Source organism: Theropithecus gelada, chromosome 7a (assembly GCF_003255815.1).
Source record: "Theropithecus gelada isolate Dixy chromosome 7a, Tgel_1.0, whole genome shotgun sequence".
Lineage (NCBI taxonomy): Eukaryota > Metazoa > Chordata > Mammalia > Primates > Cercopithecidae > Theropithecus > Theropithecus gelada.
This window is the reverse complement of record NC_037674.1, coordinates 19,301,206-19,316,099: the sequence shown is the minus strand read 5'-3', so window position 1 is coordinate 19,316,099 and position 14,894 is coordinate 19,301,206. Positions and strand designations below refer to the sequence as shown.

General features: G+C 46.8%; 1 protein-coding gene across 9 annotated transcripts in view; it reads left to right on the top strand.

Annotated features, from left to right (window-relative positions):
* Positions 1-14,894, top strand: part of FRMD5 (FERM domain containing 5) — a 343,392-nt gene that overhangs the window by 290,745 nt on the left and 37,753 nt on the right. For 7 of the 9 annotated variants that reach the window (XM_025390460.1, XM_025390457.1, XM_025390458.1 and 4 more), the window contains 3 exons: positions 2,880-2,922; positions 3,152-3,230; positions 13,818-13,915. In XM_025390460.1, coding sequence (XP_025246245.1) covers positions 2,880-2,922; positions 3,152-3,230; positions 13,818-13,915 — 220 coding nt within the window. Of the gene's footprint in view, positions 1-2,879; positions 2,923-3,151; positions 3,231-3,408; positions 3,711-4,883; positions 4,993-13,817; positions 13,916-14,894 lie in introns of all 9 variants that reach the window. The other 2 variants (XM_025390462.1, XM_025390454.1) reach the window with 2 other exon arrangements.

The window sequence follows — 14,894 nt, the reverse complement described above, 5'->3', positions numbered from 1 at the left end:
TACTAAAAAATACAAAAAACTAGCCGAGCGAGGTGGCGGGCGCCTGTAGTCCCAGCTACTCGGGAGGCTGAGGCAGGAGAATGGCATAAACCCAGGAGGCGGAGCTTGCAGCGAGCTGAGATCACGCCACTGCACTCCAGCCTGCGCAAAAAGAGCGAGACTCCGTCTCAAAAAAAAAAATAAAAATAAAAATAAATAAAGAACATGGGAAAGAGGAGAAATAAACATTTATGGAGTTCCTACTGCTTGCCAGGCTCTGCACTGCACACAAACCTAGTTCTTCCAGCTGATGTATACTGCTCACTGAGTTGTGCCAGGCACTAGGCTAAGAGCTTCACATATGTTATTCCATCTCATCCTTGACGAAATGAGATGAGTATCCCTAATGATAATATCTGTTCTCCAGATGAGTAAATAAAATCTCAGATAAGTTAAGTAACTTCCCCAAGGTAAGTGGCAAAGCCAGCCTCAAGCTCAGACCTGTTTGACTCCAGGGACAATGTGGTTTCTGAGATTCCATGCTGAATGTATAACTGATAGCCTCTGAAAGTTGTGTAATTCTGTGCCTTGTGGGAGGGGTTAAGGAGAGCAGAGAGACTTGAGAGAGTATCTGAGGGTTTGTAGGGAAATGGGGACCTATAAAGAGTTGTCCTTAGTCCACTGATTCATGGTAGGATGGAGGAGCTGAGCTCCCCTGCTCCCTCAGGGTGTAAGGGCCTAAAATAAACCTCCTTCCCTGGGTCTCGAGACAGTCCGAACCCAGCACTCACATCCATCCCCATGTCACTGCTTGCTCTGCAGGAGCCTCCATGCATCTGGAAGCTCTCCTGGTCTCTCCTGGAGGAGCTGTCCTCACTCTCCTTCCCCAGGATTCCTGACTCAGGCCCAGGGCCTCCACCTTCTCTTGGCCTCTGCTTTGTACCCTTTCAAGTCCCTAGAGTCTGAAGATTGTGCCATATTGGCCCATTCACTCAAATAGAGGAGGAAACCCTCCTCTCTGAATCTTCTTTTCCTCTTCTTTTAATCCCTCCTCCCTAAGCCCGTGTTGTCTGTTTGCTAGTGAATCTGGGACTGATTTGGTCAGGCATTTACAAAAAGCCACTCTAGCCATCACCATATTCTTGGGTTCCTCTCAAGATTTCTCTGCCAGACTCCAAATCGTATGGATCGACTGTGACAGCTCTCCAGTCCCTTCTCACCCCTTGCTACTCTCTTCCAGCCTCAGTCCTTTCTTGAGCTCTCACTACAATAAAACTAAAATCCTCTTTCCAGCTATTGCCAAGGGGAATAGCCTTTTGTCATTCAGCTTTCTCTGCCCTCTGCTGATAATGCATCTCACAGTCATTAATTTCTACCTTCCTTTGTTTATTTCTTTTAATCTATCAGTCTAATGTCTAGAGGTGTTGGTGTTCTGTGTACTGAGTCGCTGGCACTGACTATGTTCTCCTAACTGTCCACAACCCCAGTGTGCTCTGAACAGATAGGCCTCCTCCCTCTTCACAGGTATACCCTGGAACCCCAGTTGTTTCTGAGCAATTTCATCTCTTGCCTTTGCCTCCCTGTGAAGCTGAGCCGTGGTGGGCCGTGTAATGTGAGAAGGACCTCTTAACCACATTGAGTGGCTATAATGAGTTGCCAGCCTCATGGGAACTCAGATCAGCAGAAGCAGGAGAGCAGAATGTCAGCCCAGATTATCCGTGTGGAGCTGACGGAAGAACTGGCTCTTAGTGGGTCCATTAACTGCATGACCCATGGCCCAGCCCGGAAGGTGATCACTGGGAATTAAGGGAGGCCAGGATGCTGACTGCAGGGCCCTGGCTGCTCTCCTGCCAGAGGGAGGACTCTGCCAAGACATTACACTAAATGGAAGTAGCCAGAAAAGAAGGAAGTATGGGCCCAGTCCCTTTGCCATTCAGCAGCTACCTACTGAACACTGTGCTAGGCACTGGTGATACAGTTGTAAACAAGACTGACAGTTCTGGGCCTTCATGGAGCTTACATCTGGCAATGTTAAGTTACCTCTGGATAATCAAACCCCAATTAATAGCAGTCCTACCTAATCCTCATTAGCAAAAAGCAACAAACATCAATAATAAATTTTATAAAGGACCCATGTAGAATTAAGAAACACATATAGAATGGTTTCATTGCTTCCCCCAAACATTTAAGTACCATGGGAAAATGTATTTTGCCTCTACGTCCTGCCTCCTTGAAAATCCAAGGGGAAAGGGTACTATCCTACACGTTGGTTGTGGTTAGTTATCATTTGAGATTTAGATTTTAAAACATTGCTGGATGCCAAGGAATCTTGAGTATGTGTTTTCTAACACTAAGGGTTGGCAATTTATGTTACTCAAAGAAAGATGGAATATATACCAGCCATCCCTGACTTAGGAAATTTCCACTTATCGCTGCTTTCTAGAGTTGCTACCAATATCTTCTATCCCCACTCTGCTGCCAAAAAAAGAGAAAAAAAGCTGGTGCATAACACACGCACACACCACCCATTAAAGTCAGTATTTCCCAACTCAACCCAGGTGGGGCTCTGTCCCCGCCACACATACATGCAGTTGCTTGTGCCTAATCGCATGCCAAAAACATGGCTGAGAACTTTGGCACCCTGCTTTAGAAGACAGCATTTCCATGGAAGCCCAGAAATGGCATCTGAAGCTGGAACTATTCCCCCCTTCACAGCTGGCTTCATGGGAGCTCATTTCAGAAAATCATATCACTCTTTACTCTCCAAACTTATCTCTCCAAGCTTTTGGGCTGCTTTCACCCTAGGCTACAATCTGTCTAGTTTTTTAAGTTGGAGAAAACAAGTTATATTTTACAGCCCTTCTCATTAGGGTTTTCATGTTCTGTGTTCTCTGTTTCAGCATTGGCTGGAATTTACAAAGTCTGTGGTGAAGCAATTGAGATGTAAGTATTCTCCATGAAAAGACTCAAGCCACACCCCTGGGGAGGGTGGCATGAAACCTCCCACTTGCCGCAAGTTTTGGTCTACGTATATAATTTCCCACTGTTCTCAGTATAAGTTGGCCGTAAATATATGAGGGTTCTCTTCTGATGCTTCATGCTAGTGGGCAGTACAGCCCTGTCCTCTTCTGGGTGAGGGTCTTCCCTGATGGGCACCTCTTTTTCTCTGCAGCCCAGCCTCCATTCACCATGTGCTTCCGTGTGAAGTTTTATCCTGCAGACCCTGCTGCTCTGAAAGAAGAAATAACCAGGTGAGGTGAACATGCTTCCCGCAGCCATTAGGACCTGTTGGAGAGCATAGGAAAGGGGGATGGTGACCTCTTAGAGCCTCTCGTTTGGAAGCGCCTAACTCTTAGAGGCAAGGAACTCTTCCTAAATATAATGACTTCTGTATTTCATTTCCACATGCTTTCTTTGTGTACCCCTCAGTGCAGTTGGAACAGAGCAGACTTCTTTCCTTCAAGAAGTGTGAAGACTACATCTTGAACTGGTCACTCTCAAAGGGATCTGCAGTAGCTAATCAGAAGCATCTTTTCTTTTACCTATCATGAGGCCACTGTGAACATTTTTGGAAAGAGCTATGTTGCTGCTTATTTTGGGGGTTGAAAACAGTTTCAGGTGGTCTAATGGATATACTTGGAAAATGCTAAGGCATCACACCGAAAGATAAGCTAGGAGATACTGAAGATTTTAAATCAAAATGGGTAAACTCTGGTGTGCCATTGGATCAGGTTCATGATCAGCTCTTTACTGTGGGAATCATGTTCTGTGGCAGGCAGACAGCTGCGTGGAATGCATCCGATCTATCCAGCACCACTTGAGGATGAGAAGGAATCTCTCTGCCTATAGCCATCCTAAACGAGGGTCAGTGAGTGAGAGCTTCAAAGCTTCCCCAGGATTTTGTGTATCTGAGCCAAATTTACTCTGAAAGCCTCACCTCAGAGATTCAAGAACTCTACAACAGGGATCCCTAATTTTTATATTAGAAAGACCTAATTTCGACATAAGCAAAACCTTGATGTTACTTTGTAGAAGGCAGGACCATAGGTGAGGATGTGATGCCAGGGAATCCTAGAGCTGAGGAAGAGACAGCACTGTCAGCCCTAACCCCTTCCCTAAGACCTTGGAGACAGCTAACGTGGGAATGAGGATATTTCCAGCCATATAGACCATTTATCCTATAAGGCTTTGAGATCCACTCCTAGATCCTGAACTGCTTGGGAAAATTCCAAAGACAGAAAAGGAGGAGGAAGAAGGAGGAAAGAATATGGAATTCTTTTCTTTTCTTTTTTTTTCTTTTTTTTTTTTGAGACAGAGTTTCACTCTTGTTGCCCAGGCTAGGTGCAGTGGTGTGATCTCGGCTCACTGCAACGTCTGCCTTCTGGTTTCAAGCGATTCTCCTGCCTCAGCCTCCTGAGTAACTGGGATTACAGGTGCCTGCCACCTGTTCTTTTTTTTGTATTTTTAATAGAGATGGGGTTTCACCATGTTGGCCAGGCTGGTCTCGAACTCCTGACCTCGTGACCTGCCCGCCTCGGCCTCCCAAAGTGCTGGGATTACAGGCGTGAGCCACTGCGCCCGGCCAGAATTATTTTCATTTCCCGATCTAAAGCGCAGGCCAGGTGAAAGGAGCAAAAATTTCTCTAAGAGGGGAAATCAGGAAATGGGGAGAGGAGCGGGCAAAAGCAGGAATTAGTAGTGCAAAGGCAACAAGGAAGTGGGACGGGGAGAAAAGTGGCTTCTTCATGGGCCCTTCACATGGGAGTTGAGGGAAATCTTCTGATGGAGTCAGAAGGATCAGGAAGGCTTGTTCCTGCAGATGCATAGGGCAGTGTGCACCCACCTATTCTGAAGCGCTGAAGACAGTGAGTATAGCTAGAACCAAATCTCATGTCTCTTACGAGGCATAGAAGCTCCAGGCTCTGCTCATCTACATGGAAGTAGAGGTGGCTCTTGCTTTGCTTCAGAAAACCAAATCTATCCAAATCATAGACACCCTACCTAAGGCTTTAGGTAGGTAAGGGTAGAACCACTATGTTTAAAATTTCAGGCCAGGCGTGGTGGCTTACGCCTGTAATCCCAGAACTTTGGGAGGCCGAGGTGGGTGGATCACCTGAGGTCAGGAGTTCGAGACCAGTCTCGCCAACTTGGTGAAGCCCATCTCTACTAAAAATACAAAAATTAGCTGGGCGTGGTGGTGGGCACCTGTAATCCCAGCTACTTGAGAAGCTGAGGCAGGAGAATCACTTGAACCCATGAGGCAGAGGTTGCAGTGAGCCAAGATCATGGCACTGCACTCCAGCCTGGGCAACAAGGGTGAAACTCCGTCTCAAAAAAAAAAAAAAAAAATACAATTTTCTAAATCCAGTGTCACTATCTTATATGAATGGACAGACCTTCTTACCTAAGAAGCTGCATAGACTTGGGAGCTCAGATCTTACTTATGTCACTTGTTCGCTGTATAGCCTTGGAAATAAGATGCTTAACCTCTCTGACCTTAGATTACTCATTTATAAAATGGGGATAATAATATCTACCTCATAGAATTGTTGGGAGGATTAACCACTATCCCGGCCTCTTATACTTCTTAATACACCCACAGTGAGCCTTACACTGAGCAAAGGCTCAATATTTTGTTGCCAGATTCATTACACAGTCCATAGGCCCAGGGGCTCTGCATCATGCACAAGTACAGTTAGTACTGGCTTTTCTCCCTTGTTTATGTGAAAGGCACTTCTTTTCTAACAATCTCCACTCCTCCTCTGTCCCCTTTCCCCACGAGCTAGAATCCTAAAACTTAAGCAGCTAATTTCTGAGTCCTGAAAGAGAAAGCTATCCCAGGTAATCATCCAAGTCCTGGTAAGCACAGCATTAAGACCATGGCCAGGCCTCTCACCAAGTCAGCAGACTTCAAGGACACTGGCAAAATAATGAGCTCCTCTCCATCTGCATGCATGTGTGCTATCCATCTTGGGCAATTTTCCCCTCTCTCTCAACCTCAGCAGCGTTCTTTACCCAGTATGCAATTTTCCAGCATTGTCAGGAGTGTGAACCACAGGTGCCTGGGCCTGATTTGCAGTCTTTGTGCCTCTTCCTCCCTGGGGCATTCTGTGAGGCTGTGGAATTAGCTGCATTTTTCTCCTCATTCACATCCTAACTAATCTTAAGAGAGTAGATGCTGGCCCCAGCCTCACTCAACACCCGTAATTCATCCCTGGCTTACAGCCCTCCATCCCACCTTACTGCCAAACTAATTTAGCTGTCAGTGTGTTTTTTCCAGGCAATATAGGTCCTAAATTTCACTGCCGTCTCAGCCATTCCCATAAAGCCAGGCTGAGAGAAGGGGATGAAGTAGGAAGTACAGAATTTGCTTCAATTTATCTCTTGGCTTCTTCCCAGATGATAAATTTAGTTGCCAAATCCTGATTAATTTCTTTTGTCATTTTTAAAGTAATAGACAGATTTTCTTGTCTAGGCTAGAGACAAGGCAAAGAAAATGGGAAATCAGGTAACAGATTTGGCTTTTAACAGGGATTGCAGGTGTATGAACTCTTTGGAAAGATCAAGTAAGAGAACAAACTGACTACAAATGGGACCCCACTGTCCAAGGAAGCAAAATGTCTGACACGCAACAGGTGCTCCAAAAAATGTTAATAGAATGAATAAATACATACATGAATGAATGGAGTCATCAGGTCACTTATTCCCTCAATGAACATCATTTGAGCCTAGCTTAGGCTAAGATGGATTGGCAAACTTTTTCTGTAAAGGGCCAAATAGTAAGTATTTTTGGGTTGTCGGGCCATATGGTCTCTGTCGCAACTACTCAATTCTGTCATTGTAGTGTGAAAGCAGCCATAGACGATACATAAATGAATGAGCAAGGCTGTGTTCCAGTAAAATTTTATTTCATTGGAAACTATGACAGCAGGCTGTAGTTTGCCAACCCCTGGGCTAAGAAATCAGAAAGAGCTGGCTTCAAATCCTAGGTTGTTCTTTAACTAGCTCTGTGACAAGGCAAGCAGCAGTATCTCTAAGCACTCAGTCTCCTCATCCATTAAACAGGGATTAAAATGGTAGTCACCAGCCAGGCGTAGTGGCTCACACCTGTAATCCCAGCACTTTGGGAGGCCGAGGTGGGCAGATCACCTGAGATCAGGAGTTCAAGACCAGCCTGGCCAAAATGGTGAAACCCTGTCTCTACTAAAACCAAAAAAAAATTGGCCGGGTGTGGTGGCACGTGCCTGTAATCCCTGCTACTTAGGAGGCTGAAGCAGGAGAATCACTTGAACCCAGGAGGTGGAGGTTGCGGTGAGCCGAGATCGCACTACTGTATTCCAGCTTGGCCACAAAGCAAGATTCCGTCTCAAAAAAAAAAAAAAAAAAGGTAGTCACCTCATAGAGTTGCTGGGAGGACTGAATGAAAGAGGGCATGTGAAACAGGGCACACAGCATGCACTCAGTAAATGTGAGTCTTTATTGTTATTTTGTTGTGTTATTATTTTGTCATCTCCCCCATTGAAATGTAAGCTCCATTAACAGGACTCTGGGTTGTTCCCTACTGCATTCCCAGCACCTGTGACAGTGCCTGGCACATATAGTAAGTGTCAGATGTATGGATGATGGACAGATGGATGGATGGATGGACGGATGGATAAGCTAGGCACAGGATGTTTAGGCTTTCTTGAAGAATATTAAAAGTAAATACAACATAGTCTCTGACTTCAAGGAGCTTATAGTCTAATATGGGGGAGGAAGACGTACTAAAACCTGACTATAATTATAGTCAGGAAAAAGGAAACAGTAAACAGAGGAAGCTATTTGAAGGAAAGAATCCCTTTGAAAAAGAATCTATTTGAAGGGAAGGTGAGGCCAAAGATCTTCTGGAAAAAAACTCTCCAGGAGCCTCCAGTGCTTTCCACAGTTCACAGCCTTAAACTCTGGAAATGCCTGTGGGCTCATCCCCACCCTGGGAGAACAGACAGCCTTACGCCAAAGCCAACACCCTGGAGAGATGTTCGCGTTACACAAAAGCTCAGGTTTTCCCTGGCATCTTGCAGGCTTTTGCTCATTCTGTCCTGATTCACACTCCAATCAATTTAGGACAACACTAGCATTCAAACAAAAATGGAGGTGAGGTAAAGCCTCTCTGAGGCCAGAAAGAGATCAGCAGAGTTTAAAAACCAAAAACCCAGTTTCCTCAGAAGCAAGCTTGTTCTCCTAAATCTGGTCTAGAACTGATTTCTCCCTTGGTCCCAGTAAGAATTTCTCTCTGATGACAAAGGGTTCTCCTGACTTGGATGAGGACTAATCTGATAACTGAGTGAATTACCATGGGGCTAGAAAAGGCACTGGGCTGAGGCAGAAGGCCTGGATTCTGATTGCTGTGTTACCTCAAATAAGTCACTCTCCATCTCTAGACTTCTATTTCCTTGGCTATGAAATGTTCTGAGGTTCAGAGATTCAGGAGGGCTGCACTGGGCAGCTCCAGCAGGCTGATCCCTTGCCTGGCAACACACAGTGGCCCTGGAGATAGTGCCTCAGGCAACAAGATAGTCTTCCTTAGGCCCTTGTGTGGCCCGGGAGAACATACCAGGGTCTCTTGTGAATGGGTCTAAGGATGCTATGAGTCATGTGGAATATATTTCCACCAACAACACTGAGTCACTGGTTATCTCCTTAAATGAACCAAACACAAAGCTTGATGGAAGCCACTGTGGCAGAAAGGGGAGGGGGAGCCCCGGTGCAGCTCGCTCGCTCTCTTGAAGCTGTCAGTTGATTCTTTCATGAGCTCATCTCCTCTTGTCCTCAACTATGGTTTGTTTCTTAAGGCTACTGGTGTACCCTTTTCCCTCTTCCCATCTAGTTCTATGACATTGTCTGAGAATGCCCCGTGGCCTTGCCTTTAACCTCCCTGCAGCTGTTTTTATCACCAGAAATCAAAAGGAACCCGGCCCAGCAGTGGAAAGCCTTCCGTCCATTCCAGTTCACCTGAGGCCATTACCTGCCATCGATAATGATGCCTTGGAAAGACAGTGGTTCTCACTGTGAGCAGGATCATGTTCCTTTGGGTGGGAGGAGAAGGGGAGCAAATCGGAAACTTTAAACAGGACTTTTCTTTTTTCTTTCTTTTCTTTTTTTATTTGAGATGGAGTTTTGCTCTTGTCGCCCAGGCTGGAGTGCAGTGGTGCGATTTTGGCTCACTGCCACCTCTGCCTCCCGGGTTCAAGTGATTCTACAGCCTCAGCCTCTCCCAAGTAATTGGGATTACAGGCCTACACCACCATGCCTGGCTAATTTTTTTTTTTTTTTTTAGTAGAGATAGGGTTTCACCATGTTGGCCACGGTGGTCTCGAATTCCTGACCTCAGGTGATCCACCCACCTTGACCTCCCAAAGTGCTGGGATTACAGGTGTGAGCCACCGCACCCGGCCCAAAGGGGCCTTTTCAAACCACAGGAGCACCCCCGACACATATGGATTCTGACGGGCTCCCCCTGGAAGATGTTCCCCTCTCTGCCACGTTGAGAATCACTGCCCAGAGCCATATTATCCATATTATCCCTTTGCAATATCTCCTTTAGTCCAATATGTACAGTCCCTGAATTTTGGACACAGACAAGCAGAGAAACATGGAAGACATGATGCATGAATCCAGGTCCAGGGAGTGATCAGTAAGGGGCAAAAGGTTTGCATCCACATCCTGCTGAAGCCTGTGGAAGGTGGGAGTTGGAACAGTGAGAGGCAGAGAAGTGCTCACTCACTGTCTCCCACACACCGTGTGGCATTTCACTGTGGGAAGCAGAGTGAAGACAAGCTTGATTTGGTAGATCCATCTTAATTATTCACTCTACATGTCTTTTTTCCTTTAGTTTTTCTTGGCAAACATTTGGGCAGAGTAGGGTTGATGGGAGTGAGAGGATGGGTTCTTATTAACTTCCAGACTAAGACTCACCTTCCCTTTGGTCTGAGGAAGGCAGTCCATCCTGCTGTGGTTAGAAGGTTGCTTTTGAATTTTCTTAGGACAGCTTCTTAAATTTTAATCTATACACAAATCACCTGGGGATCTTGTTAAAAGGTGTAGGTGTAAGTGTAGGATGGGCCTATATTCTTCATCTCCAATAAGCTCTCAAGTGATGCTGATACCCCTGATATGTGGGCTACACTTTGAGTAGTAAGCCCTGAAGAGAGAAGAAGGCTTGGTTGCTCCCTCATTTCTGTTAACTGCATGAATCTCCAAGCCTGAGCCTCTCAGAGTTACCTGCTAGGACCCCTTCCTACCACCTCCTGGAAGTTGCACCATCAACAGCCCTCTTCCTCTTGAGCATTTTTACATGGTCAAGTGGACACGGAATCCTCTATTTTATTCTTCAGCCTGAAAACAGAAACAATGGAAACCTCCAATTATCCAGGGAGGGGTCAATTTCTTTTTGGTTCAGACTGTTAGAATTTAAAGGAATTTTACTACATTTTCATTACTCCCCTAGGGATGCTGCATCATAAAAGTTGACTTAAAATAGCAAGCATTTAAGTGTCTCAGAGTATTGTCTGTGGGTCAGGAATTCAAGAGCAGCTTAGCTGGGTGGTTCTGCCTCAGGGTCAGTCACGAGGTTGCAGTCAGGAGGTTGGCTGGGGCTACAGTGATCCACAGGCTTGACTGGAGCTGGGGACTTCATTTCCACGATGGGGCACTCAAATGGCTGTTGGCCGAAAGCCTCAGTTCCTTGCTGGCTGTTGGCAAAGGCCCCAGTTCCTCACCACATGGACCTTTCTATAGGAATGCTGAAGCAACCTCAAGAAGAAGGAGTGATCCAAGGGCAAGAGAACAAGGAGGAAGCTGCAATGACTTTATGACCTTAGAAGTCAGACACTCACTCATGCTTTATTCTGTTGATAGAAGTGAGTCACCAAGTCTAAGCCACACTCAAAGAGAAGGAATTAAGCTCTACCTCATGAAATTAGGATTATCAAAGAATCTGTGGAAATATTTTTAAATCACCAGAAATGCTCCCTGGCCAAGGAACCACCATGGTAGGTGACCCACTCAAGGGATTGATGCTCCTAATAATCTTACAGGTCTTCTAAGAAGAGCAATGAAGACCACACTCCTTGTGAAGACATTTCAAAATGGAAAGTCATCAATTCCATTCCACTGTGACAGGGTCCATCCAACTAGTGAAACTGCAAAGCATTTATAGCAAGTGAGAGGTGACAATGTGCTAGCAGCCCTCACTCTCAGCGCCTCCTCGGCCTCGGCGTCCACTCTGGCGGCACTTGACAAGCCCTTCAGCCTGCCACGGCACTGTGGGAGCCCCTCTCTGGGCTGGCTGAGGCCGGAGCCGCCTCCCTCTGCTTGCTGGGAGGTGTGGAGGCAGAGGCGCGGGCAGGAACCGGGGCTGCACGCGGTGCTCCTGGGCCATTGCGAGTTCCGGCGGGCACGGGCTCCAGCGCAGCGGCCCCCGCACAAGGAGTGGCCGGCCGACACTGCCGGCCTAGGGCAGTGAGGGGCTTAGCACCCGGGCCAGCAGCTGCGGAGGTTGGGCCGGGTCCCCCAGCAGTGCTGGCCCACTGGCGCTGCACTGAAATTCTTAGCTGCCTACCCACGGGGCAGGGCTGGGGACCTGCAGACGGCCATGTCCCAGCTCCCCCACTGCGGTGGGCTCCTGAGCGGACCAAGCCTCCCCGACAAGCACCACCCCCTGCTCCGTGGTGCCCGGTCCCATCAACAGCCCAAGAGGTGAGGAGTGCAAGTGCAGCTTGGGACTGGCGGGCAGCTCTGCCTGCAGCCCGGGTGCACGATCCACTAGGTGAAGCCAGCTGGGCTCCTGAGCACATGGGGACTTGGAGAACTTTTATATCTAGCCAGAGGATTGTATGTGCACCAATCAGCACTCTGTATCTAGCTAATCTGGTGGGGACTTGGAGAACTTCTATGTCTAGCTAGAGGATCGTAAATACACCAATTAGCACTCTGTCTAGCTTAGGGTTTGTAAATACACCAATCAATACTCTGTGTCTAGCTAACCTAGTGGGGACTTGGAGAACTTTTCCCTCTAGCACTCTGTGTCTAGCTCAAGGATTGTAAATGCACCAATCAGCACACTGTCAAAACGGACCAATCAGCTCTCTGTAAAATAGATCAATCAGCTCCTGTAAAATGGACCAATCAGCAGGATGTGGGTGGGGTCAGATAAGGGAATAAAAGCAGGCTGCCCGAGCCCGCAGCGGCAACTGGCTCGGTCCCCTTCCACACCGGGGAAGCTTTGTTCTTTCGCTCTTTGCACTAAATCTTGCTGCTGCTCACTCTTTGGGTCCATGCTGCCTTTATGAGTTGTAACACTCACCACGAAGGTCTGCAGCTTCACTCCTGAAGCCACCGAGACCACCAACCCATCAGAAGGAAGAAGCTCCAGACACATCTGAAGGTCTGAAGGAACAAACTGGGGACAGACCATCTTTAAGAACTGTAACGCTCACCGTGAGAGTCCACGGATTCATTCTTGAAGTCAGCGAGACCAAGAACCCACCAATTCCGGACACACAAGGAGGGCAGAATATCATAGTGATGAAGAGCCAAGTTCAGGAGTCTCACAGTGCTGAAGTTGAATCCTGGCTCTTCCACTTAGTTGTATATCCATGAGAAAATCACTAAAGCCTCAGCTTCTCTATCTGGAATAATGGGGATAATATACCTATCTCAAAGTGTTATGTGACCATTAAATAAGATATTGCATGTAAAGTGTGTAACACCCAGACTGGCAGATCGTAAGCACTCAATACATGTCAGCTACTGTTTGCTCTTGTTTTTGATATCCTGCTTCCACCTGAGGCAACAGCTTTCTGTATTTAAAGAGGTGCTGGTCCCAGGTTTCTGCTTCATTTGTATGCTTCCTTCACCAGTGCCCCTTGTTGCATCTTTTTTGAGACCGGGTCTCTCCAATTGCTCAAGCTAGAGTGCAGTGGCACAATCTTGGCTCAGTCTTTTTTTTTTTTTTACTGTTTTGTTTTGTTTTTTGAGACAATCTCACTCTGTCCTCCAGGCTGGAGTGCAGTGGTGCGATCTCGGCTCACTGCAAGCTCCACCTTCTGGGTTCAGGCCATTCTTCTGCCTCAGCCTCCCGAGTAGCTGGGACTATAGGCACGTGCCACCACGCCCGGCTAATTTTTTATATATTTTAGTAGAGACTGGGTTTCACTGGTTAGCCAGGACGGCCTTGATCTCCTGACCTCGTAATCTGCCCACCTCGGCCTCCCAAGGTGCTGGGATTACAGGCGTGACCCACAGCGCCTGGCTGACTTAGTCTTCTTACACTTTATTCCATTTCAAAGGTCTGGTTGACCTTGGTAACTGCAGGCTGTTTCCACATATGGACAGATTCTCTTGGCAAGTTGAGACTGAACTCTTCCTGGGCTAGTTCCTTCACCAGCCATTCTACTTAAGAAGGAACATCAGCCAGCATCCAAGGCAGAGAAGGGCCCAGTTTGCCAGTTTCTGATGGTATAGTTTTCTTTTTCGGCACCAGACCAACTGGGGCTGGCTCCTTCCAAAGCCCAGCACTGGGGGGTGATGGTTTTACCAGGAAACAGCCATTTCTGTTTTGAGCTACAGGAGGAAACTGACATATTTTGAACTGAACCTCAAGTCAGTTTAGGGCAAAGTACTTGAAAGAGTTTCCAGGGAAATGGAGAATGTATTTGTTCTACAATATGTTTTAAGATTTTTTTTTTAATGTAGTAAAAGTATTCTGACAAAGATTTTGATAGGCTTACATCACGTATTTTTATCTTTAAAGCAATCAAAGAAATCTTTTTATAGTTCATTCTCTGTTTTCTCTCCAGGTATTTAGTCTTCCTCCAGATCAAAAGGGATCTCTACCATGGCCGACTCCTCTGTAAAACATCAGATGCTGCCTTGTTAGCAGCTTACATCCTTCAAGGTAATGACTTTTGACAGGATAATTTTGCTTTTCATGCCAAGTACTGATTACATTATTTTCAGTTACCACTGATGACTCCTTCTTGAATCTAAACAGTATCTAGGCCAGGTGCTATGGCTCATGCTTGTAATCGTAGCACTTTGGGAGGCTGAGGTGGGCAGATCACCTGAGGTTAGGAGTTCGAGACCAGCCTGGCCAACATGGTGAAACCCCGTCTCTACTAAAAATACAAAAGTTAGCCAGTGTGGTGGCACACACCTGTAGTCCCAGCTACTTGGGAGGCCGAAGTGCAAGAATTGCTTGAACCCAGGAGGTGGCGGTTGCAGTGAGCCGAGATCACACCACTGCACTCCAGCCTGCGCAACAGACCAAGACTCCATCTCCAAATAAATAAATACATAAACAAACAAACATCTAACTTGAAACAGAGTTCAAGTTAGAGGGGTTTTTTGTTGTTGTTTTTTGTTTTGTTTTGTTTTGTTTTTTGAGACAGAGTCTCACTGTGTTGCCTAGTCTGGAGTGCAGAGGTGCAATCTCGGCTCACTGCAACCTCCACCCCCCAGGTTCAAGCTGTTCTCCTGTCTCAGCCTCCTGAGTAGCTGGGACTACAGGTGCATGCCACCATGCCTGGCTAATTGTTTTTTTGTTTTTAGTAGAAACGGAGTATCACCATGTTGGCCAGGCTGGTCTCGAACCCCTGACCTCAGGTGATCCTCCTGCCTAAGCCTCCTGAAGTGCTGGTATTACACGTGTGAGCTGCCACACCCAGTCAAGTTAGAGGATTTTGCTTGGATTTCCTAGAGCCAGAAAACACTGAACGCTCAACCCTAAAGTGTGCCTAAGATCTTACTACCAGTCCCCTAAAGTCATTCTGACTCTGTTTTAGGGATTTGCCTTGGGCCCCTGGTTGAGAAAGTCCCTGAGACTCTGGAGTGTAATTAGGCTTGATTTTTTGTCCCATCCTCTCAGGCAAATCTCT